General features: G+C 37.2%; 1 protein-coding gene across 1 annotated transcript; it reads left to right on the top strand.

Annotated features, from left to right (window-relative positions):
* Positions 1-629: 629 nt before the first annotated feature.
* Positions 630-4,305, top strand: LOC138348888 (uncharacterized). The gene is made up of 5 exons (XM_069298481.1): positions 630-1,153; positions 1,270-1,448; positions 1,604-1,703; positions 2,496-2,727; positions 4,072-4,305. The coding sequence occupies exons 1-5, from the start codon at positions 630-632 to the stop codon at positions 4,303-4,305; spliced, it is 1,269 nt and encodes a 422-aa protein (XP_069154582.1).
* Positions 4,306-25,294: the final 20,989 nt, after the last annotated feature.

The raw sequence follows: 25,294 nt of genomic DNA, 5'->3' as shown, positions 1-25,294 counted from the left end.
AGGACTCTTATGCGGTAAATGATCCGACAGGTGGTTTCTGACCAAACGCCCAAGGCTCCAATCAGGAATATTGGCACCAAGGTCAAGGAAACGAAGGTTGAAATTATGGCAATTACAACCGAGAGGGTCATTATGTGCAAGATGGGAATCAAAACCGCGACAACAGCTTCAACCGGGGTAAATATGGTAATAGAAATGATAGGAGTGGGCCCTATGTTCCACCTCAAAATCGTGAAGTTGGTCCTAGGGATGGTGGAGGTAGTATGGGGCGAGTTGAGGATATGTTGCACAAAATGATGAGGAGGTTTGATGTTAGGGATGAGAACACTAAAGAGTGTAGGAGTGAAAAGTATTAGGAAAAAAGTTATTGCACATGCAATCTCGATCAAGCATCTTGAGTTGCAAATGGCCTAATTGTCTTCACAGTGAACCCATGCCAACCGAGAACTCTTCCTAGCAATACTGTCCAAGATCCTAAAATGATGGACATTGTACGACACTCACAACTCAAGGTGGTAAGCCGTCTGGTTTAGAATATGTGATAAGAGGCGATGATGAGGTAGTGGAGGTTAGTGGTGAGTTAGAAGACAAAGCGGGAAAAAAGTTGAGGTACACCAAAAGGTGACCCTATGCCAAGACCACCACCTCCATTTCCACAGAGGTTTGTGAAAAAGACCGAGGATGGTAAATACCAGCATTTTATTACTATGTTGAAACAACTTTCCATCAATGTCCCTTTGATAGAAGCTCTCAAACAAATGCTCGGTTATGCCAAGTTCATGAAGGATATGGTTACTAAGAAAGGATCGGTCATTTTTGAGGATGATAATAGAATGCAACATTGTAGTGCTATTGCTACGAGGTCTCTAGTGCAAAAGAAAGAAGATTCAGTTGCCTTCACTATTCCATGTACAATCGGGTTATTACACTTTGAAAAACCATTATGTGACCTTGGGGAAAGCATAAATATCATGCCTCTGTTTATTTATAAGAAGTTGGGTTTGAGTGACCCAAATCTCACTGCGATGCAGCTACTGATGGTCGATCGAACACTAAAGAGGCCTATCGGGATATTGCAAGATGTGTTAGTAAAAGTGGAGTCATTCATATTTCTTGACGATTTTGTGATTCTTGATTGTGAGTTGATTTTGAGGTGGCTATTATCCTTGGGAGGCAATTCCTTGCTAAGGGTTGAGTCTTGGTTTATATGGACAAAGGGAAAATGAAATCTTGGTTGAATAATAAAGAAGTAACTTTCAACATTTGTAGGTCCATGAGGCAGAGTGGTGAGATCCAATTGGTATGTGCCATATCTTACAGAGTTGAAAAGTCATCTGAGGTACAAATAGAAGAGCATCTGGGTGTAGAAGCACTAGCGGCAGTGATCATGAATTTTGATAGTGATTGTATTAAAGAGAATGAGTCATTGGTCGCAACACTCGATCGAGGTAATGTTCGGTTAAACCAAAGAAGATAGACTTAGATATGAAGCATCACGAGTCTTCACATGCGAAATCATCTAAAGAGAATGCTCCAAAAGTAGAACTTAAGGCTCTACTATTCTTGGGAAAATGTGACACATTGCTGGTAATTATTGCATCAGATTTATATATGCATCAAGTTGAGAGTTTGATGAAGGAGTTTAAAAGGTTCAAAAGAGCTATTGGGTGGACTATTGCGGATATTATTGGTATCCCTCGTCGGTATTTGTTCACATAAAATCCAACTCATGCCCGATCATAAGCCAAGTATTGAGCACCAGAGACGTTTGAACTCCTATGGAAGAGGTGGTAAAGAAGGAAATCATTAAGTGGTTGGATGATGGAGTGATATATCCAATCGCCAATAGTAGTTGGGTATGCCCTTTTTAGTGTGTACCAAAAAAGGGGGAATGACTGTGGTCCCCAATGAAAAAAATGACCTTGTTCCGATGAGGCCGGTGACTAGATGGAGGGTATGTATGGATTACCAGAAATTAAGTGCATGGACCGAGAAGGACTATTTTCCTATGCCCTTCATGGATCAGATGTTAGATAGACTTGTAGGAAAGGGGTGGTACTGCTTTCTTGATGGTTATTTGGGTTATAATCAGATTTCTATTTCACATGAATATCAAGAGAAAACCACATTTACTTTTCCTTATGGGACCTTCACGTTCAAGAGAATGTCGTGTGGGTTATGTAATGTACTAGACACATTTCGGAGATGTATGATGTCAATATTCTCTGATATGGTGGAGACACCATTGAGATATTTATGGATGATTTTTCAATGGTTGGTGAATCCTTTGAGCGGTGTTTGAATTTTTTGTCCGAGATTCTTAAGAGGTGTGAAGATTTCAACCTTGTGCTTAATTGGGAAAAATGTTACTACATGGTGAAAGAAGGTATTGTATTGGGTCATCACATTTCAGAGAAGGGTATAGAGGTTGATTGAGCTAAAGTTGAGGTGATAGAGTGACTTCCTCCATCTATCTCTTTAAATGGTGTGAGAAGTTTTCTTGGGCATGCACGCTTTTACCGGAGGTTCAGCAAGGATTTCTCAAATATTGCACATCCTTTGTGCAAGTTTCTTGAAAAAGAGTGTGAGTCTCATTTTGATGAATCTTGTCTTAAGGCATTTGTTGAATTGAAGGAAAAGTTGGTGTCTGCACCAATCACCATTTCTCCGGATTGGAGCACGCCCTTTGAGGTGATGTGTGATGCAAGTGTGGTTGTTCTTGGTTTGGTATTGGGATAAATAAGGGACAAAATACTTCATCCCATTTACTATGCTATTAAGACCTTAATGAAGCCCTAAAGAACTACACCGTCACTGAACAAGAGCTCCTTGTAGTAGTGTTTACTTTCAAGAAATATTGCTCCTATTTGCTTGGCACGAGGTCTATAGTGCATATGGATCATTCTACTTTGATATATTTTATGAAAAATAAGGATGCAAAATCAAGGTTGATTTGTTGGGTATTACTATTGCAAGAATTTAACTTTAAGGTAAAAGATAAAAAAAAAAGGGACCGAAAAAGAAGTTGTTGATCACTTTCCCTGATTAGAAGATGAAGCGATGAGAGATTTGGGTGAAAAGGCTGAGATTAATGACACTTTCCCTAATGATCATGTATTGGCTCCCTCCCAAGACTTTATCCCATGGTTCGCAGATTTTGCGAATTATCTGGCTAGTGATATTGTCCCAGCGGACTTGTCCTTTCATCAAAAGAAAATTTTCATGCATGATGTGAAAAAATTCTTTTAGGATGAGCCATACTTATATAAGAGTTGTGTTGATGGTCTTATTAAATATTGTGTGCTGGAAGTTGAGATGTTGAGTATTTTGGAGACATGCCATTCTTCGCCTGTAGGTGGACATCATAGTGGTATTTAAACTGCTTACACTATCTTGCAATGTGTCTTCTATTGGCCAACCATCCACATAGATTCTCATGAGTTAGACAAGGCATGTGATAGATGCCAAAGAGACGGTGCCATTTCGCAAAAGCAAGAACTCCCTGTAAACCCCATTTTGGTGATTGAGTTGTTTGATGTGTGGGGCATTGAATTTATGGGACATTTTGTGAGTTCTCATGGAATAAAGTACATTCTTGTGGCAGTCAATTATGTGTCTAAATGGGTGAAAGCTATTGCACTCGCGAATAATAAAGGGATCTCACTTTTGCAACAAGATGTTTAAGCGATTATCACTTTTGCAACAATCTGTTTAAGCGATTATTGCAAAAAAACGGGGTTCACCATAATGTGGCCACTCCTTACCATCCTCAAACTAGTGGGCAAGTTGAGGTGTCAAACAAAGAGAATAAGCAAATTTTGGCAAAAACCGTGATGTTAGTAGAATGGATTGATTAAGGAGGCTTGATGATGCTCTTTGGGCTTACCGAACAGCATACAAGACTCCCATAGGTATGTCCTGATACCAACTTGTATAAGGGAAGGCTTGTCATTTACCGGTTGAATTAGAGCATAAGACCATGTTGGCAATGAAGAACTTCAAAATGGATCGGAATGAGGCTGCGGAACAGAGGTTAAACGGTTGAATGAGCTTGATGAATTTCTCTTGAAGGCATATGAAAGTTCAGCCCTCTATAAAGAAAAGATGAAGAAGTACCATGACCGAAAGATTGAGAAGCGTAATTTTTTGGTCGGGGATTTGGTGCTTTTGTTCAATTATAGGTTGCGTTTGTTTCTGGGCAAACTTAAGTCCAAATGGGCTGGTCCCTATTTGATCACCCAACTATTCCCTCATGGTGCGATTGAGTTGGAGAACAAGGAGGGGTGTGAGGTTCAAGGTGAATGAGCAGCGAATCAAAATATATCTAGGTCATGCTGAAATGGAGAAGGAAGTGATCGAGGCATACCATCTTCATAAAGTCTGAGTAATCAAGAGCCCTCCCTCGTGTCGCGACGTTAAATCAAGCGCTGATTGGGAGGCAACCCAATATGTATCCTCTAGCCAACTATAAGTTTTTTATGATTCTCTAGGCATAGTTGCATTATTTTTGCTTTTAGTTATTTAATGTTCCGTCTGACTACTCTTTTCTTTTTCATTACTAGTGTTGGCTAGAGCATAGATCAGGGCCCGTGTCCAAAAAGTGACCAGAAAATACAAAAAGATTATCTTAATGGGTGTTGAATGTGCAGGTATCAAATCGTCAGAAATCTGCAGAAAAATTGGTCTGCTGCACCCATCGACGGACCGTCGTGTCATCGATGGACCGTTGGTGGGATCCGTAATGAACAGGTATGTCTTTAAAATTTTCCAAGTTAGGTCACCCTCTACGGACCCCAATGACAGACCGTCAACCCTTTTATGGTCCGTCTATAGAGAATCGTCGCGTCTTTACCCACCGACCTACCCGACCCGTCCGACTGAATATTAAAAATTTAAAACTTTTAAAATTCCCACCTCTTCACATAACCCTCATAACCGTTTCTCTCCTCATTTCCTACCATTTCTCCCCACTTCATCACCATTAACTCCCCTTCCTTATTCATCATTTGATTTCCCACATTTGCCCAAAATTCCCACAATCCCTTTCTCTCCCGAATTCTCCCAGTTTCTTCAATTCATTGCTGGTCGGTGTTCGTTGTGTTTATTGCCGTTGTTCAACTCCTAGAGTTAATACTCTTATTTCTCTACTACAGTTGTCAGGGATGATGTTCTGATCCGCTTAGATTTTCTTTTGTTAATATTCCTTATTACTATGATGTTTAACTATTTGGTACTTAATTTTGGACCATGTTGCATGCTAAAACTTCCACGCAAATGTCCTCAGTCCCTTAGAACTCTAAAATTGAAAGGGATGGAGGTGTATTGTAAAAAAAAAAGTGTGCCTGCAGATTGTGTTCCTGACCAAGGGTTTAATAGGCTGTCAAAAATGCATGTTAAAATTAGGAAAATTCATGCCCTACGGATGATGGGATGCTAGGTACATGTTTAGTAAAGTTAGGCTTCTAAGAATACTTCAAATTAGTATGATACGGTATCAAAGTGTGGCTGCAAAAACTTTGTTCCTTAAGGTCAGTACAAGACCCTGTAGACGGACCATCGTTGGAGACATTCATCCGTACCTTCTGTAGTTTACTCTAAGTTTCCCTCGATGGACCACTTTGACGGACCATCATTCCTTCGACAGTTCATCCTACACAACCATCAACACTGTCATAACCTTTGTTTATGAAGTTTTTAAAATTCATTATAAGTGTTCCTCGACGGACCTTCATGATGGACCGTCGTTCCTACAACGAACTGTCGATGGGCCCATCCTGAACTCTGTACTTCTGCACTGTCATTTCTTTTCTATGCTTTGCTAATTCGTCTGGTACTAACTACTTCTCTCTGCACGTACAAATGGCACCTAAGCAATACCGTGTCTACTCACGATGGCGTTCCAAGTCAGTCGCCTCATTGAACCGACTTACCATAGACTTAGATGATGAGCATAACCCAGAGTACGTGCCACCAGGCACCCACACTCCTACCCCTGCTGCCCGCTCCACTAGAGCCATGCCCACAAGGGTGGCGCCCAGCATAGTGACAGCGTCCTAGTCTAAAGAGGAGCGCATACTGACTGGTACACCTTTTGTGTCTGTTGCACAGTCTGAGGGAGCATCTAGCTCTGAGGATTCTTCCAGTTCTAAGAAAGTGTCCAGTTCTGAGGAGGTCTCCAGGTCTGAGGAGGCCTCTGCTCCCGCCACTGCATCCAAGTGTGTCTCGTCTGATGAGGCTGATAGTGCTGACTCTACTCTAGCACCCCACACTGACGTCCCCGCCCCGGTTGCTGATCAGCCCAAGCGGTGGTGTGTTGAGGGGTAATATAAGGTATACTCTGACACCAAGCTGCCAAATGATAAGAGGGTTATACCCGGACCCTGACACTAGAGTGGCGGGTCCTTACGGGGAATCTCACACCATGTCGGCTATTCATGAATTATTAACGAGGCTTCGGTTGGAGTGGACGGCTCGGGATGTACGCTTCTACAGTGAGGAGATGGTTCTAGAGTTCTACGCCTCCTATGTGGTGACTCTTCAATCTCATCTAGACAAGCGGGCAGCCCCCGCCAAACATGCTCCTTTGGATTACGTCCGAGTCCGCGGCAAGCGTGTTGACATTTCCTTGCCGGCTATACACAGGTATATCTATGACGCGGATGTTGATGTTACTCGGACACCTCTCACCACTAAGTTCGACTATCGGTGGAAGTTCATTAAAGATGGTTGGTTCCAGCGTGAGCTAGAGTTTAGAGAGACCACCAAGCGGTGGATTGCATAGTACCTTTCTGTCGATGGTGAGGCTGCCAATTGGGTGTTGGACCCAAGGGAAGTATCAAGAAGGATAACCTCACCTTCACAACTAAGTTCTTGTGGCTACTAGTCCAACACTGCCTTTCCCCCTCTGTTGTTGATAATATTGTCACCTGGGATCATGGAGTGCTGATAAAGGCGATGATTGCGGGGTTCGAAGTAGACTTCGCATGGCTACTATAGGCGGTGATACACGAGAGGGCCTTCAAGGTCACTACTACTTACCCTTTACCGTGTATGGTTTTTGCTCTATGCAGGTTAGCAGGAGTGCCCGTGTAGCACATTGATGTGCTCAAGACCCCGTATGGCACAGTAGATATTGGCCTCATTCGGGATGAGGCCAATGAGTTGGCTCCCAACTGAGGGCCCCGTATAGAGGTGCCGCCGCTAGGTGAGAACCTGGCAGCCACGGTAGAGCCGGCCCAAGGGGCTAATCTGGCTACATCTGAGCCTACGGACACCACTCTAGTCGATTCTATCCCAAGTGGCAGCACTGTTCTGAGCTTTTTCCGCTATATCCCATCTGCTACAATCGTCCCGCTAGCTAAGGTACAGAAACTTGAGGCCCAAATGGACACACTTCTGCACCACATTCATCCTTGGATGCAATGGTCTATTGCTAAGGCAGAGGAGCGCTTAGAGAGGAATATGGCCCAGCACACTGAGCGAAAGGTGATGGAGGTCCACCAGTGCTTGGATTCTTTTGAGTTGCGGGTTCTTGCCCGACCAGCCCCTACAGTGGATGTGATGGCTCTCCAGGATGCTATGGAGAGTCTTAGAGCAGATTTAGATACTATACTAGAGGCTCGGGCGCCGGAGCTTGAGGCCCCTTCTGCAAAGCCCGTTGAGGACACAATGTTGCCTGCCTTGTTCTCCACTGCCACAGTGCCACCACCTCCACCACGAGAGCATTCCAAGAGGCACCGAAATAGATATGAGGAGGAGTCCCGGGCTTGGAAGAAGGCGCGCCATGAGTTAGAAGATGCGAGGAGAGCCTCGCTTATTGATGAGGAGACCCGCCATTAGGGGGATATAGAGTTGGCTGCTGGGGCGTCTAGATCCAGAGTTAATGAGGCTGAGAAGAGCACTACTGCTGGTGCTGTTGTTGCTGAGGACGCTACTGCGGGTGTTCCTACTACAGAAGGAGCGGGTTCCGGGCAACCAGACCCACCAGCTTGTTGATCATCGGCGCTTTGCGCCTCAGTTTTGCTTCACCTACCACCTTATTTTATATACTTTTATGCATTGGGGATAATTGCATGTCTTTTTGTTAGGGGTGGGGTATATGGAAAGTGAGTGCTAGGGTGAAGTCTGAGTAGCCCAACTCACGGTTCTCTATTGGGGTTTTCTTTCCTGTGTTCTTTTTCCCCAACAGACTGGTTATTTTTATTGTTGAACCGGCATGTTGGTATCTTTTGTACATAGTATATAAATGGAATCTGAAGCATGATGTCTAAACAAAATGATATCTTGATTTAAAGAATATATTGCATGACTAGGCACAATAAGTGATAAATGTGTGGCTCTAAGAATGACATAGAGATACACCACTACATGACCCTAAATCTAAGACTCGAACTAGGTGTCTGATAATCTGGTAGAGTAATGAGATGTCAAGTGAGTGTGAGAAAAATTTGAATAGTTCACTATTTGTACTAAGCTAGAACTTGTCTTGTTAGTCCTGCTAAAACTAAGTCGTAATAGATAATTAGTAAAGGATCATAGTCCTTTTTTCAATATAGCCAATCCTTAGCCTAAATAACAGGAAAAAAATCGAATGAAATTAATCCCTTCTTGATCCAAATGATTTGAGCTTACCCCAACTGATCTTTTCTGGGAACAATGTGTTGGCCCTGGTCCCTCCTTGGACATGTGCACCTCAGCTTATGCCAAAAGCATAAGTTGAGGATGCCTAATGCACAAAATTGTAATAATGTCTAACCAAGTATCTCACCTATAATATAAGTCCCTCCAAAAAGAGAAAAGTGAATACATACCTTTGTCAAAGAAAATAAAAATGGGTAGTCCATGAAGCCAAACTATGTGTGCAATAAAGAGGAGGTCGAACTTTTTTTTATGTACTACACTTGAATTAGAGTGAAATTGGAGGAATTCTTCAACCTATAAACCACCGTCCAAATAGAATCATTACCATCCATGGTGGTAGGCGAACTCACAATAAAGTTCATGGTGATACTTTCCCACTTCAAAGAAGGACTAGGCATCCTTTGAGATATATATCACAATTAATGATGCTCATACTTGACATGTTTCCAAGTCAAAACACCTAGAAACAATCTCAAAAATGTTCCTCTTCATACCACACCACCAGTAATACTAACTCAGATTGTAATATAGCATTGCCGCTACCGAGTGAATAGAGTATCTTGAACAATAAGGCTCCTCCAAGATCAGTATGACCATCTCACCCATATTAGGCACAAAATACTACCTATGGTCCTCAACACTTCATCAATATAAAGCATATCCTTCTTCATTAGACCCCTCAACACCTACATTAAATAAGCCGTAATTCTCATCATCAAACGGTTGCTTATGAATCTAATCAACCAAAGAAGATCTCGATTCAAAAAATGTAATCACACCACAAATTTCCTAAAAAAGGTTCAACCAGACAATACTTTTATCTAATCTCCAAACATTTATAGAGAACGCCTCAACTCAACATTGAGTGCGACAAGACTTCCTATACAAGGAGTCTTCCTACTCAAAGCACTAGTCATCATATTGTCCTTCCTTATATGATATAAGATAGGTAGTTCATACTCCTTCAATAAATCGAGTCATCTTAGTTATCTCAAGTTCAGATCCCTCTAACTTAGGATGTATTGAGGACTCCATTAGTGAAGATCTTACAATCCACCCTATAGAAATAGTTATATCATAACTTAAGAACAAAGACCATAACCGCTAACTCCAAGTCATGTGTATGGTAGTTCTTCTCAAAGATCTTCATCAACCTAGATGCACAATAAATTTCCTTCCTTTATACATCAGATCACTACCTAAATTAAATTCTGAAGCATCCCAATAGAGAGTAAAGTCCACACCCTTCTTGAGTAGAGTTAACACAGAAACAAAAGTAAAAAAAGTCATGGGCGTTTGACATCTCTCCATACATTATTTGGACTACTAAAAAACTACATTTTGTCAAGTTAGTCTTGTCAATGGGCTTGAAATATTGCAGAAACTCTTAATAAAATTGTCTTTAGTAGCCTGCCAACCCCAGAAAACTCCCAATATTTGGTTAGGGGACATAGGTTGTGTCTAACCTTTTACTGCATCAATTTTTGACGGATCTACTCTAATATCATCCTTGGACACCACATATCCTAAGGATTCCTTCGAATTAAACCAGAACTCAGAGTTTGAGAACTTTTATTAAGTTACGTTACACTATTTTTAACCTTGACAAACATTCCAAAAATAAAAAATTACTTAAAGTAGGTTTAATACACTTTTATGCTAATCTGAACAGTTTCTTAGGGTCCTTAAACCCCTCTCCATTTATTAAAACAACCATAAAACAGCCAGAGATGATTACCCTTGAAAATGAAGTGCATATCTTGAATAAACACCAATAACTATCAATTTATATCTTCAAAAACTATATCTAAACTCCAATAATAGAATGGGAAAATTATTGGCACGTATATAGATCACGTTTCTAGGTACTGGGCAAACTTTAATGGTAGAAAACATTAAAGTTAACTTTGATCGTCAAAGAACTCCATTACAACCTTCTCTTCAGCTTTTTTTCTAGTTAGGAAGTTATATAAATTGTCAATATGGGTTAAAATGTCGAATAGCCGACATGCCACATTTTTTTACTTGACCCGGTTCGTGACCTTGATTATGCCCAGGCATTCTGCGATAAAACCCTCATATCATTTTACTATGATGTAAATGGGATACATGGTTTTTGTGCATTTCAAACTATACTCATATGCCTTTGATTTGATAGGTCATGGTACTTGTAAGTCTTTATATATTGTAATAAAACATCCAAGACGTTTGACCCAAAGTTAAGAAAAGTAACATACGATCATTGTGCTTTTCTAATATATCGTAACACATTATTCTCAAAATGTTAGACATTGATAGGCTTATCTTTAAGGTACGGGATAATATTATCCTTTAAAACACGCAAAGTTCAAGCTGAGCCATTTCTTTAATCCCAATTTTCTTTTAGGGGTCCCTTTGTCCTAAAACATTAGTTTACTTCCTTGATATTGCCTCTAATTTGAAATACTAATCTCAAATGTACTATACAAATTCATTTGCACCTCATATAACCAAGCCGTACTATGCCAAATATATTATGAAAGAATAGAGAAAAAATTCTGGATCATACAGATAAACAACAATCTGTGAATATTTCTATGGTGGACACTTCGGAAAAAATGGCAGGATATGCCAAATTTATGAAGTATTTGGTTACTAAGAAGATGATGGTAAATATTGAGTCAGAAGGTACTATGTATCATTATAGCATTATTGATACAATGTTACTTGTGTAGAAGAAGGGGAAACCATGGGCTTTTGTTATTCCATGAATGGGTGGCTTTGTAAATTTCTCTAAGGAGTTGTGTGGCTTGCGAGCAAGTATTTACTTGATTCAATCGACCATTTACAAGTATTTGGGTTTGGAAGACTCCAAACCAACATCCATGTGGTTAATGGTGGCAGACAGGTCACTTAAACTGTATGTTGATATTCTCTATGATGCGCTGGTTAAAGTTGAAACTTTAACTTTTTCCTGCTGGAGGGTGAGATGGATTTCAAGGTCCACATATTTATGGGGAGGCCATTTTTTGCCATATGTAGGCGGCTTCTTTACATGGACATTGGAGAGATGAGGTTCGGGTTGAATGATGAAGTGGTGAAGTTCAATATTTGCCATTCAATGAAAATAACACGGGATATCAGTGTGGAGTCAGTCCTTGAAATAGTAAAAATAAGACGTTATAGAAATTTCTACTGAGGAGAGGTTGGAAGTTGAGACATTAGCCATCATTATTATGAACTTTGATGAGGATCTAAGAAGTAACTTTGCAGAGACTATGAATGTTTTGTAAGGCATGGGTTCATATTGATATGCGCCTACGAAACTTGAACTTGATCTAAATTATAGGTCAACTTCTCTGTCCAAGCCATAAATTGAGGAACCAACTACAATAGGATTAAAGGAGTTATCCTGCCATATCAGGTATTAATTTTTGGGTCAAGGCAATACTTCACTTGTTATTATTCTCCATATTTGAGTGTGGAGCAGGTTCATGCATTGGTGGTGGTGTTGAAAATCATGGTTTCTAAGAAAAATATCATGAATAACTGGGTACCTGCCTCAATTAACACTATTCCTCATGAATCTACACATTCATACTCAATCTAATAAGAAGAGAAGTCGTACCCTACCTGAAGGCTAATAGTGTGCACTCCAAATAACAAGGCCGGAGCTTTCGTTTCCAAACAGCCTCTAAACGCAGACAAACTATCAAGAATAGGGTAACAACATCAATACAGTCATAGAGAAATTAAAATCACATAAATTGGAGACAAACCAATTTTAGTGTCAAACAACAATTGTGGGATTCATGCTTAAATTTTCAGAGTTGACTCCATCAAAAATTTGTGAGGTATCGATCAAACTTGAGTCAGAAAATTGAACAAAATTTGAGGCCTAAATAGCAAAAACAAAAGCAAGCAACAAAAACTTAAATTTAATGTCATCCAAAAGGAAGGAAATTGCTTAAAATAGAATTCACCTCAAACAGAGTTTTAAGAAAATACAACTCAATTACTCCACCAAACATCTCTTAATATATTACTAACACCCTGTCCTTTAAATCACTAAAATCAGAGCTAAAATAAGGGAGAAATCACAATTTTACCCTTAGAAACAAAGTTTCCTTCGTTACATGGTCTTAAATAGTCCAAGCAACTAGCCACCACGAAAGCAAATTCTAGGCCAGTTGCGTACGCATCTGCCTACCATCTACGACTGCGTTCATTCATACATAGACATGAGACATGCCTAAGTTGATAGTAATGTTATAGGGCTTCAAAACATTGAGGGTTTGTGTGTGACTCGTTCAGAACTTGTGCATGTAAAAGAACTATGATACCCCTATTGAATTTGGCATTCCATAGATAATGGATCAATTGAAACTTCCATTTGAGGTTTTCTCAATGAAAAGAGGGTCCCACAACAAATTTTCATTTTAACCTAAAAATTCACAAAGTTGCTCAAATTAGCCAGGAAGCATCGGAACCTAAATGAAGAGTCACCCTAGACCAAACTCAATATTTCGAAGTGAACCACACTGATAAATTTCTCAACCGAGCTCGTCTTCTTAATATGTTGTCTAAAGTTAAACATAGGCCTTAACTTAAAAGTTAAAATTCTTAATTGCACAAACTCGCAGTGAAAACCTCGAGACTCATGTTGACTATGCTACTAGGCTAAAACAATGGAGCGCATGGAGTCATAAGAATTGGATTCTAAGATCATCTTCTTGAAGTTCTGATAAGAAAAAAATTCATTGTGAAAGCTCCAAAATAATAAAAATCGCATAATAAGTAAATGAATGATCAAGTGACAAAATTTTCCATCCCACCAAGTGATAAATGACTTGGGGTTTCTACATGAAAGTTCTAAATGATGAACATGAGGCATATACATGTAAATGGCCCGGAGGTCATTACAATAATGCTGAATGACACATCTTACAAGTTATGAATACACAATCATTAGAAATATAATAACCCAATGTATGCGATCAGGGTACAACCAAATGTATGATATTAGGATCAAAACCACAAGGAATGATGTGTCAGAAAGTGAAAAGGTATATGATTATACGATTAAAATTCGAATCCAAATGAAAAATACACAATTATAATATGAAGATGATATTATTAACAACTAAGGATAGTGGCAAATGTCTTTTCAAGTAAGGGATTAAATGGAATTAGAACAGGGAGGGTAATTGACATTCGAAAGTTCCATTTCACCTTAATCTCATGTAAACTCATTCAGTGGTAAGATTAATTATGCAATGGAACCTCAACGAATAACTGAATTTTTCAAATGTAAGAAAATATATCTCAACTACCTCTATTAAACCTAGTTAAGAAGCTATCACAATTATTCCAATTCTACAGATTGCATGAATCCACTATCTCTAGTTAGAATCCAATGTATGAGTTGTCCTACCTCAAATTATGCAAAATTAATCATTCCCAGCCTCAACTGAACCTTTCAAAACTTTCAAACTCAATCAAAGAATATGGTCAAGTCCAAGGAGTTATCAAATCAATAGGAAAGCATGTAAATAACGAAACTTATTGAATAATCAAATACTCATTGCATAAATGAGAAGCATTCAATCAATTACAACAACAAAAGAATAAAAATAAAAACCCAACAAGTGTCTATTTCTAGCACAACACCAAAATTCTCATATACCAATTACATCCACAATTCAAGAAATAAAAAGCAAGGAAATGAATAAATGGTTGTATGTTTTACAATTGAGAACTCAATCTTCTTTTCGAAAAGTGAATTGTGAGAAAACTTGTTATAAAACTATAGCCCAAGCTATGGACTTTTCTTCTTTTTTAAAAAAAATCCCAAGCTATTTAATATGTCCAAAGATGTTATTGTCATCAAATTTTGTGAGAATTGGGGTCCTAAATGCATGAAATTACTTAATTGCCCAACAACTGTCGCTCACGAATGTGAACAGGCCATCACTAAAAAGAGCTTTGTGAATAAGCATTTACCTTCTTTAAATAAATCTCCGGCTATGTGTTTGCCCTCGCTAAAGAGACCAAAATTTTCACTAAGGCGACCTTTGACTGTCATGAACTCTTCACTGAAGAGAGCCCCTTGTGGTAACTAAAGAGACCTTTGACCTTGTGTTGACCCCCATATTTGGGAGTATATTTCGACCAATCTTATGTTCTTTTTCTACTCTTTTCTCCCAAATTCTATCAATTTCGCAAACTCCTTCCAATCACCAATTACCTGAACAAACATAAATCATTAGATAATGAGCCTCTTTTTCTACTTAAGTGCACCAAAATTTTATTAACAAGATAGAAGTGAGTCAAAAATCCCCGACTCATTAACACCACCAAATCAAAACAAGATTAAAACCACAAGAGACAATCAATTTAAACACAACATATCCTTCTTCAACTAAGAATCATGATCGTGACTTTAGTTGGTACTAACAATTAGCAATCGAGCAAGTGCTTTTCTTTATAAGAAACTCCCTCGATGTGAAGAACATTTTAAATAACAAAATGACTTTTAAAAATGATCAAGCGACAACACTAACTCGCAAGAAGTAACACAAAACCACTAGTTAATCAAATAACCTCCATTGACTCAATTTAAGAATTTTATCAACTTCACTAATCAATCTTAATTTGCATGCCTTCACAAGAAAGAAAATTACCCACATATTCAAACAAATGTATTAACAATATAAGGGACAAAAACACAAACACTCACACTCTTAAAGAACATCTCATGCACATTTATCACATCATAAGATTTCCTCATTTTCAAAAATATTGGCTAAAAATCATTTAGTCAGAAATCACAAAACACGTTAAGAAGCTTGTAACATAGGCTTAGGGAAGGTTATGATAGCATTTGGGTAAAAGCGACTAACCCTCCTTCAATACTATACACAATATTTTTTATTTTTCAACTTCACCAATTTTCATAATTTCTAAACCCAGTGCTCACTTTCTTCAATTTATTCTCATTCTTTCTTTCATTTTCAAGACTTTTCTTTCTTTAAATTTGTTTCCTCCATTAATTGATACATTTTTATTTCTCAAAATCAAGACCACATGTGATATATATCTCCTTTATGGGTTTTAAACATCCATAGTGAGTTAAGTTTAAGACTAAATCATATTTCTCATGCGATTTGACCCCAACATACAAGTTTATTTCTTGACTTCATAACAATCGGTTATACTTCTTTAAGGAGGTGTAATTTGAATGTATCAATACTCATTACATTCAAAGTAATTACAAATAATTTGTGGCGCGTCATTTCATTATGTAGATTCATACGCTCAAAATCCAGATCACGCTTAGTTCGATTTCTAGCCTATAGCCAACAACTTTAGTAATGAGTCCTCATAGCTCAATAAAGTTTCTTTATGCTTGGTTTAGCTAGTTGACTTCCAGTCTTTCAGTGTCTTTTTTTTGAGCTAGATGGGGACTCGTCTCAATAGCTCATTAGTAGTAGAGCCTTTCAGACACGGAGGAGTATTCAATATTCTAGTATTGTTCCTTATGTTAACTCACCTTTATTATCATAGGATAACTCCTTAGACCATGCATGCATGGGAAAACCTTTCACCGTCCTTGGTTTTTTTCATAATAGCTTTTATGAGTCACATTCATTCACTTCAACCTAGATATGGCTCAATACTAATGAAAATAGTTTTGACATCATGACCTATAATAATTGATGGCATAACCATCTACCATACTAATTAAGACCTAATTTAGGAAAATAGCCCGAAAAGCATTGAGGGTAAATCTAGATGTCATTCATGTCATGTCCCAAAGCTTGATAAAACATATAGACAATCTCATATATAAGGTTTCATGATTCATAAGCATAGTTTCATGATCATGCATTCATTTTAATAATCCATAAGCTTCATCGGTCTTCAAAGTCAATGAATCTTCAAATTCATTTCTATCAATTTCATAAAGAGAAGAGATGTATAATACTCATAAATTGATCTTTCATAGTCAAATATCCACATTATATCAACATACTTTGGAAACATGGGTTATGATGGATTCATTGGAAAACAACTTAAAACATGCAATTACTTTAATTCATGCATAAAAGTTCATAAATAAATCAAATACATCAACACTAAAAGAAACCCATGACATTGAAGAAAACCCTAACTTCAATTGGAGAATTCTAACTTGGTAAATTGGAGATTTTTGGAACACTATGGAGGAAAGGGCTTCATGGATGAAAACTATCATGCCATGATACAAAAAGCTTGGAAGCAATGGAGGTTTAGGAAGCTTGATCTTGAAACCCTTGTTTTCTTCATAAACTTCTAGAGAGAGAAAATTTGAAGAGGAACGAACTAATGTTCTTTTGAGAATTTAAGAGAATGAATTGGGTTTTGGGTGATTTGGGGTTTCAAAATCATCATAGAGGCTTATATAAGATATCAAAACGACATAGTTTTTAGTTAAAACAACTGAAAAACATCCAATAACCCCTAACTTAAAAATTGATGAATGTCCTCTACTAAAAACTGACGGATTGTCGTTTGGAGTGTCAACCGCTGACTAGTGGAGTTGTTCATGGTCTACCTGACAAGACTTTACTAGAACAAGCATAAATTTTTACCCGGATTTTGCATTTTAGTAAACTCTGCAGTGATGGAAAGAGGATTCAATCATCTTTAGTTTTATAGGTGATAGGCAAACTGATTAATTTTATAATAAAATATATGACTAATTGAAGTTTAAGTAACAGACCTTTCTTTCCAAATAACTACCATTGTCAATGACGTTGGCGATCCACAGTCTGTCACTCAATCTACAGATGATCCTGTTTGTCGATCATTGACTTTCAAAGACTAAATTACTGGGCCATCAACGACGGACCCCTTCATGTATGTCATGGTTCAGTCTGTGGACCGTAGGTCATGGTCGTCATTCTCGAATTCTGAATATGAAATCTTTCTAGGTCTTGGACTCACCAATAGACTTACCTAAGGCTCGTGCATTGAAATAACCATCTTCGTAAACAACTACAAAAGTCTTGGAAATTAACATTTTATAAAAATTTAACTCAATAGCCATGACCACCACTAATTTCACTTAATAGTACACTTCATCCAATTCTAAGTGACAACGATCCTTAGTCAGTAATATAAACTAACTAAGTGAGTTGGGATCAAATTCCACAAGGAGTGGTACGTGTTTAAGATTCAATAGTAAACTACAAAAATGTTCAAGTCAGCCATATGAATAGAGATATACAAATCAGAGCATAAATCAAATTAAAGGGCTGACACAAGTGTCAAATAAGGGGATTTTTTTAATTATCAGCTAGAACAACAAATAACACAAAAATAACAATAGTGAGACGGGTTCTTGGGATGTGATGGGATTATATGCTAAGGTAGACAAGTGGATAATTGAAACTACTAGTAAATAGCTGTAAATTAGTGAATAAGCTACACTTTAGATGGAATAAACTTTATATCAAACAAATTTACCATGAATAATGTTGGTATATCTCAAACACCAACAAGTTTGAGAACAAGAACAACCTATGTATTCGTCCATTCACTCTCTCGAGCTGAATGTGTGGAAAAAGGTTTAGGATTAACTCTATTGAGTTGAACCCATACCAACCCGGTACCCACAGACCATCAATTCAGTAATCTTGTTTCTAAAACCTCTCTCTCCAGCAAGCAAAAAATGCAAAGGTAGAATTGTATTTTTAATACAATTCTTTAAATTGAACTACAATTACTGATTGGAATCACTTTTACACAGCATTTAAACTAACAATTAGAAATACCCACATGCTAAATAATCCCATAATCACAGTCCAAGAATTGGGTTTTAGCGAGAAATCATAAAAAGAAAGAAATTGTTACAAACTTGTGTTTGCATCAACTATGTAAGATTAGTTTCGTCTTTATAAAGGTCCAAAGTGAAGAATATCAAAGACCCACTTTCAATTTCTCAAAAAGGGAAAACTTCAAGTCTTCAATTTTAAGGAAAAGTTCTCTCAAAACTTTGAAATTACTCTAATGAATATTTAGAATAAAATTTAATTGCTAAAAAAATAGATATTAAATATAATGTTTGAATGTGTATTTATAGTCACCAAAAATATGGTCCGAAGATCTTTCGGCGGAATAAGGATCGCCGATCAAGTCGACGGTCTTCCCTTTTGTCATTTATATCCCCTTTTTCTTTGGCCTTCATCATCATCAAGTCCTATGGCTTTTGGAGATCCAACACTGCATACCGAAACAACTCGGCGACACACCGACTACTCCTTTCACTCACCAACTTGATTTTTTCCTTCATTGCTTGGCATGTTGAAACTTTAAGTGAGATAATAGCCACTCAGCAACTTTCCCAATGGATATGGAGATCACCAAGCCTTTTTTTTTTTGTATTCTCAACTACCTTGCTTTTTTTTTGGCACATTAATGTCCATGCTTTATTCCTCAATCAAAATACCTTGAAATTATGGGTTTTACATTAGTTATTTGCACAAAACAAGCATTTGAGGACACTTAATCTATCCAAATTAACCCCTAAAATAGTCAAAATTATGGACTCATAAATACCCCCAAATCAAAATTTTGCTTGTCCTCAAGTAAACTCAAGTTCAGCAGTGTAAAAAAGATGTCTTAAACAGTGCTATACAAGACTCAGTCATGAATTCACACAATAAGAATCAATTTACTCATGCAAGGATCATTTGTTCACTCAAGGATTTAAGTTGTAAATCACTGCTACCAGAGATTCTCAAGCTCAACAAAGGTGCTCAAATGCCCTCACACAAAAAATGGTTCCATATTCACACAATGGTTCAGTAATTTATAGCTCCAAATCACGATCAACACTCACACTCACAAAGATGAACATATGTACGACTCCACTTATAGGTTATCCCTTATTTTCCAGTAAACACTTGTTTCAGCTCACTCACGATAAAAAGAAATGTTTTCAAGGCTTGTACATGACTGAGTTTAAAGGTATGGTAATTTACACAATCACTTCTATCCTCATGAAATATGGTTTGAACAACACTTACTTCCCTTGTCTTCATCATTCTCATTCATGCTAAAGAGTCACCCTAATATTCACTTCCATGGATTACCATCCACACTATTTTCTTTGAACATCACAAATTTATTTTAACTTTTCATTCTTATTTTCTTTTTCTCATTTTTTATATGGAGGGGTTCCATCATTTCCAAAACCATGGGTAAAGGGGACTTCTTTGTACTTCTTGATTTATCTTATCTTTTTACCATACCCCCGACTTAGGCTTTTGTCCTAAAGGGTACATTCTCACAAACCGCATCTCATGAGAATTAAGGGTGAATGGATAAAGAAAGTTCACAATTACATCAGGTTTCTTCCAAGGGAAGTCTAAGGCTTAAAAGGTGTTCTGGGTGTCGTCACACATGGTTCATGGTAAGATCATCATATAAGGCATTAATACAAATGTCAAACAAGACTTCACAATTATGCTAGTGTGCAGTGTTCATCAAAACAGATGAAATCTCATAATCGACTAGTCACAATGAGATGCAAAAAGTTTATATATTTTCTATGTAGCTTTATTTGGCCTCATCATAGTTGAACATTCATTTTTGTTCGATTAAGACCACAATTCAAATCATTGGTATTGATCATAACGATACTCAATTTGCACAAGAACAACTATATTCAACAGAACTAAAAGGTGGCACAAACTTTTTTGGAAAGGTCAAAAAATCATTCACAATTAAAATAAGGAGCCACAAGCTCAAATATCCTCAAAAGAGTGTCAAAACATGATTTATACCTTTAAATCCAAGATATACAAACAACATCATCGAAACAATAATTATTTAAGGTCTAATGCTTGTTTTGTGCAACCACAAAACAACAAAAATTTGTCTTCAAATGCAAGAAAAATATCCAAAAGTGAGGAAAAAGTAAGATAGAGAGAGCTACAATGAAATCACGTCTACGCAGTCGCTCCGTCTATCTGGGAATCAATGGTGGTGTTGCATAAACAGTACTGGATCCACTAGGGATAACCAAGGGTGTGTCTGCCAAAGAAGCATGCACAACGGCATGTACTATGTCCTCTTAATTCTCTGTAAGACCCTCAAAATAAACCTTCTCAGAAACCCCAAGCATTTCCTTGTCCATCTCCTCCTCAGACTCGGGATCCATCCTCCGCTCAAACATTATCTCTACTTTAGTCGGAGTCATATAAGGCTCAAATGCGCACATATACAATGTCCACCTTCCAGAAAATAATAGACATGCCAGTGGACTTTAACTGGTCAACATCTCTCCTCAACATAACAAAAGCGACCTTTAGAGCCGTCACACCACTAGCTAGCCACAAGGGCATCAATGGTAGACTCAAAAGTGTCACAACATAAGTGATGGCTGTCTAAATCATGCTCGGAATGGAGGCCTCAATTCTGGTAGCACAACAATCGAAAGTATGAGCTAGATGCCCCATCCAAAGTAATCCAGCCTGAGTGAGTAGGGGGCGGGAGGCGGCAGTAGCAAAAGTACAAGATCTAGGGAGCAATGGAGCAGTAGAAGATCTAGGAGTATTAGAATCGACATCAAAAGAAGTAATTGAAGGGCTAGGGGTTAGAGTAATCAATACTGCCTTTGCAGGTAATGTCAGGGGGGTAAACAACCAGGATTAGTTCATGGGTTGCCTTTTCTTCTTTGCCTCATCTTTCATGTACTCCGCCTCAAGTCTTAAGATGTCGATAGAGGATGTGGGAATAAATTCCACATACTACTTCTCATATCTCATAAGGAGAGCCCTCCTGCATTAATCGGTGATTAACACTGAAAAGGAGAGAGAAGTTTGGCATTGATTAGCCCTCATGGCCATAACCTGCTCAATGATCATACCCACGTTTATTCACTCTCGAGCAATAATTGAGTCAATAAAAGTCATTTTTGTATTGCTTAGGACGGACTCATTCTTGGATGAAATGATTGTGATGCTGATAAAGTCAAATAAGTATCTCGCACCTACATGTAAGTACTTCTTTTCTATTGGATCCCTGCCTTCAACTAACTTGGAGTCCCATCATCTATGTGAGGGGCTAACCAATTTTCATGTTGTTCAAGGACTTAGTTTGACCCTTTACTGGTGGGCGTCAACAATGTTGTCAGAGCCCTCCAATATTGTGTTTATATTAGTTTTTCATAGAATTTTCTTGCCCCAGATAACCACATAATCAACTCGCTTGAGTTTGGCACACAACTTCTTTTGTAGCGGCAACAAGGCTTCGTAAGCAGTGTAGAACTCCCAGACCTTGTTTGGAATCTATGGGCCACGGGGCTTTGGTAAAAAATTGGGACTTGTGGAATTTTAGGTAGCTCATGATCTCCGGGTGCATGTCTATCACCCGTTAGTAGAGAGCGTATGTTCATAGACCATAGGGGAAGACCCTATGCCGGTGGTAGTAAGACCACAACCTGTGCTTCAGTGGGAGAAGGAGTAGTGGCATGGGAAGTCATGATCCTAGACGGATCATTCAGCTTATTTGAATGCAAATATGTCCTCTATTTAGCTACTAGATCATAATCATCAAGCTCACATGTTGCAGCCTAATGCTCGTGATGCTCACCCTCACTCTCGTAAGTGGTTTGGTGAGTGACATAGATACCATAACTGTCAAAGTTGTCCTTCGATGACGCATGTGCCTTCAATTTTCCTTTTCCTTCCCACCTATTATGGGAACTTTAGTAGCATTTGCTTTGAATGCAGTTGCATCCTCGTTGATCTTTATTCCCTTAACCTAGTTGCGGGGTGGCATGTCTCTACCGACAAATTTTGGTCTAGCCATGTCTACAAAACATCAGAAAAATTAAGAATAATTCAAGCATAATTGCAAAAAAACAGTTTGCAGACAGACTCACCGAACAATTTGTTCAGTCACCGAATCTCTTTGGTGAATCATCTCACTAAACGACCCAACATGCCTACGTTAAACCCAACTTCTCAAATTCAACCCTGCAATTCTCCAAACACAAAATCAAAATATGAACCTATACAATTAAGATAAGACCCATGCTACCCATTACCGTGGGATACTCATACTTTTGTCGGTTTAGCCAAATTTATTACTTTTTACCTTAAGAATGACATTAACGACACTATCAATTGGAAAATTATGTTATGTTGCACAAATGCGGGCTACTTAGACTTCACCCGACTATACCCAACAACATGCAAGCACAAATCACTTTTAAGTCACAAAAACACAGAATTTAATAATAATGTCATTACAGGAATAGGCACACACATATGCAATTACGATCAAAAAGGCCCAACACACATCACTAAGATAAATCACTGAATAAGAGTAAAAATCGTTAATTATAGGTTTAGGGTGAGGAAAACTAACATTTAAAGGCAAATAATCAAGTTGTAAAGCTAGGTGACAATGATATCTAACTCTGAACAGAAACTTGACAAATAAAATGAGATAAAAACAAAAAATATCAAATACTAAAGTTTGGTGTCCAAAAGGCAGAAAAAGTCGAGATCACCAACCTTATCGGTGATTCTCCAATTTACTCTTGGGTTCTCCAAGTTTTAAAGACTCAAATTAGACATGTGTTAACTTCAATAGTTGTTCAAGTCGAGTTCGCCGACATCTTCAGCAATGCGCCGACTTTGCTTTTGGCTCGCTAATCTGCACTTTTCAAACACATTCCACACTATAGCTTGCACCATAATCATATAATTATTTATGAGTGTTTCTCGCTTCATATTGTGTTAAGTCTTCTGTTGTGTTAAGTAAGCAAGACCAAGGGTTCGCTGAAGGCCAACAATAGTCATTGGGTACTGGCCACGTCCAGGGTATAGGCTCGGGGCATAACAAAACTTAAAGGGAAGGGAAGTGAAAATTAAAGCTCTAAGGAGAGTGACGGAAGGCACAAGAAAATGGAATAAGCTGAAATATGTAAATATATTAAGTCTCACAAAAGCCAAATAAAAATGTTAGGTTCTTTTATTTAGGCATTAAGATTACAAATTATTCCAGTTATGCATCTAAGCATATATAATAAAGTTTTAAGCCATTAGATATTTTTAATCCAAATGTTTAAAAACTTTTAGTAGTAAATTTAAGCTGCATTTAAATTTCAACAATGAATGTTATTTCAGGTATGATAATTAATAATTACCAAATAAACAATAAAAAAATTGAAATTTTTATGATATCCTTCCGTAACCAAGTTCACTAGAGAATGAATCATCTTATTTGTTATCTTAATATTTTCTCACTAATCAAAATACAAATGGAATAATAAACACCTTTTTGGCTCCTCATTAGAAGAAATAATAGAAACAAGTTGATGATTTCTACGAAGGTATGTTCTCTTTATTTGGTTGTTTTTAGTGAATGTGAAATTTATATTCATTTTCGAGTATTTCTTTAGCACTATCCAATTATTTTATTGTGTTTCTTTGTCTTTGCCAAATAATTGTAATGACCGTAATCTCTATGATGAGGAACCTCTACAATCATTGCAAATAATCCTTGCTTTTATATAATTCACATATTTTAGATGAGTCTATACATTCACTACAACAAATTCAATTATTAGGGACGGATAATTTCGTCACTTATAAATCATTTTTCTTCACAAACAAATTTATATGACGAAAAAAATTCGTCACTCAGTTGTCGCTAAATGTGAGTCACTAAAAGTCTATAGAGACAATTTAGTGCTTTTGTCGCAAAAAAGTTATATTAACTACAAAAAAAAAACTCGTCCCCAAATGCATTAACATTTATGAAGAATTTATTTGTCATAAAAAGTGTACTGTTTTTGTAGTTGATAGTATGACTTTGTCACTAAAAATGTTCTTATTACCGACAAAACTACATTGTCACTAATTATATCATTCAATCAGTGACAACACTAATTGTCTCTAAAGTTATATATATTTCGTAGTTGAACAAATATAATTTCGTCACTAATGATTTATTATTTGCGTACAAAATTTTGTTTCTTCCTTAAATGTATACAAATAGGAAAAAATTTACTATTATAAAATGAATTATAATTTTGTAGCTAAATCTATTATCTTGTCACTAAAAGTATTACTTTTACCGACATCATATAATTGTCACTATAAATTATCATGATTAGTGACAATTATAATTGTCACAAAATAAAAAATTAATTCGTATTCAACAAAAAGGATGATATTAGGACAAAAGAAAATTTGTCACTAAATGTAGTCTACTTATGGTGAACTAATTCATTTGGTGACAAAAACATTTGTCTGAAAAGATTAAATTAGTCATTACTAAAAATTACCTTTAATGATGAAATATTTTGTCACTAATTACAATATTTGATGAGATTTAATTATTACACATTAATATTACTTTTTTAAATTATTGTATTAAATAGATTGAAAATTAAATAATAAAACATGTCAGATAACAATAAAGTTCATCCATGGTCATACAATTGAAAAGAACTACAATTATACCAAGGTAGTATTCATCCATGATCATACAATTGAAAAGAACTATAATTATACCAAGGTAGTATTCATCCATGATCATACAATTTAAAAGAACTAAAACATTAGACGTTCCTAAAGTAGAAATAAAATATGTCCAGTAACAAAATAAACTA

This window comes from Solanum lycopersicum, chromosome 5, assembly GCF_036512215.1.
Source record: "Solanum lycopersicum chromosome 5, SLM_r2.1".
NCBI lineage: Eukaryota > Viridiplantae > Streptophyta > Magnoliopsida > Solanales > Solanaceae > Solanum > Solanum lycopersicum.
Note: the sequence above shows the minus strand (reverse complement) of the source record. Positions and strands in the feature narration are given on the sequence as shown.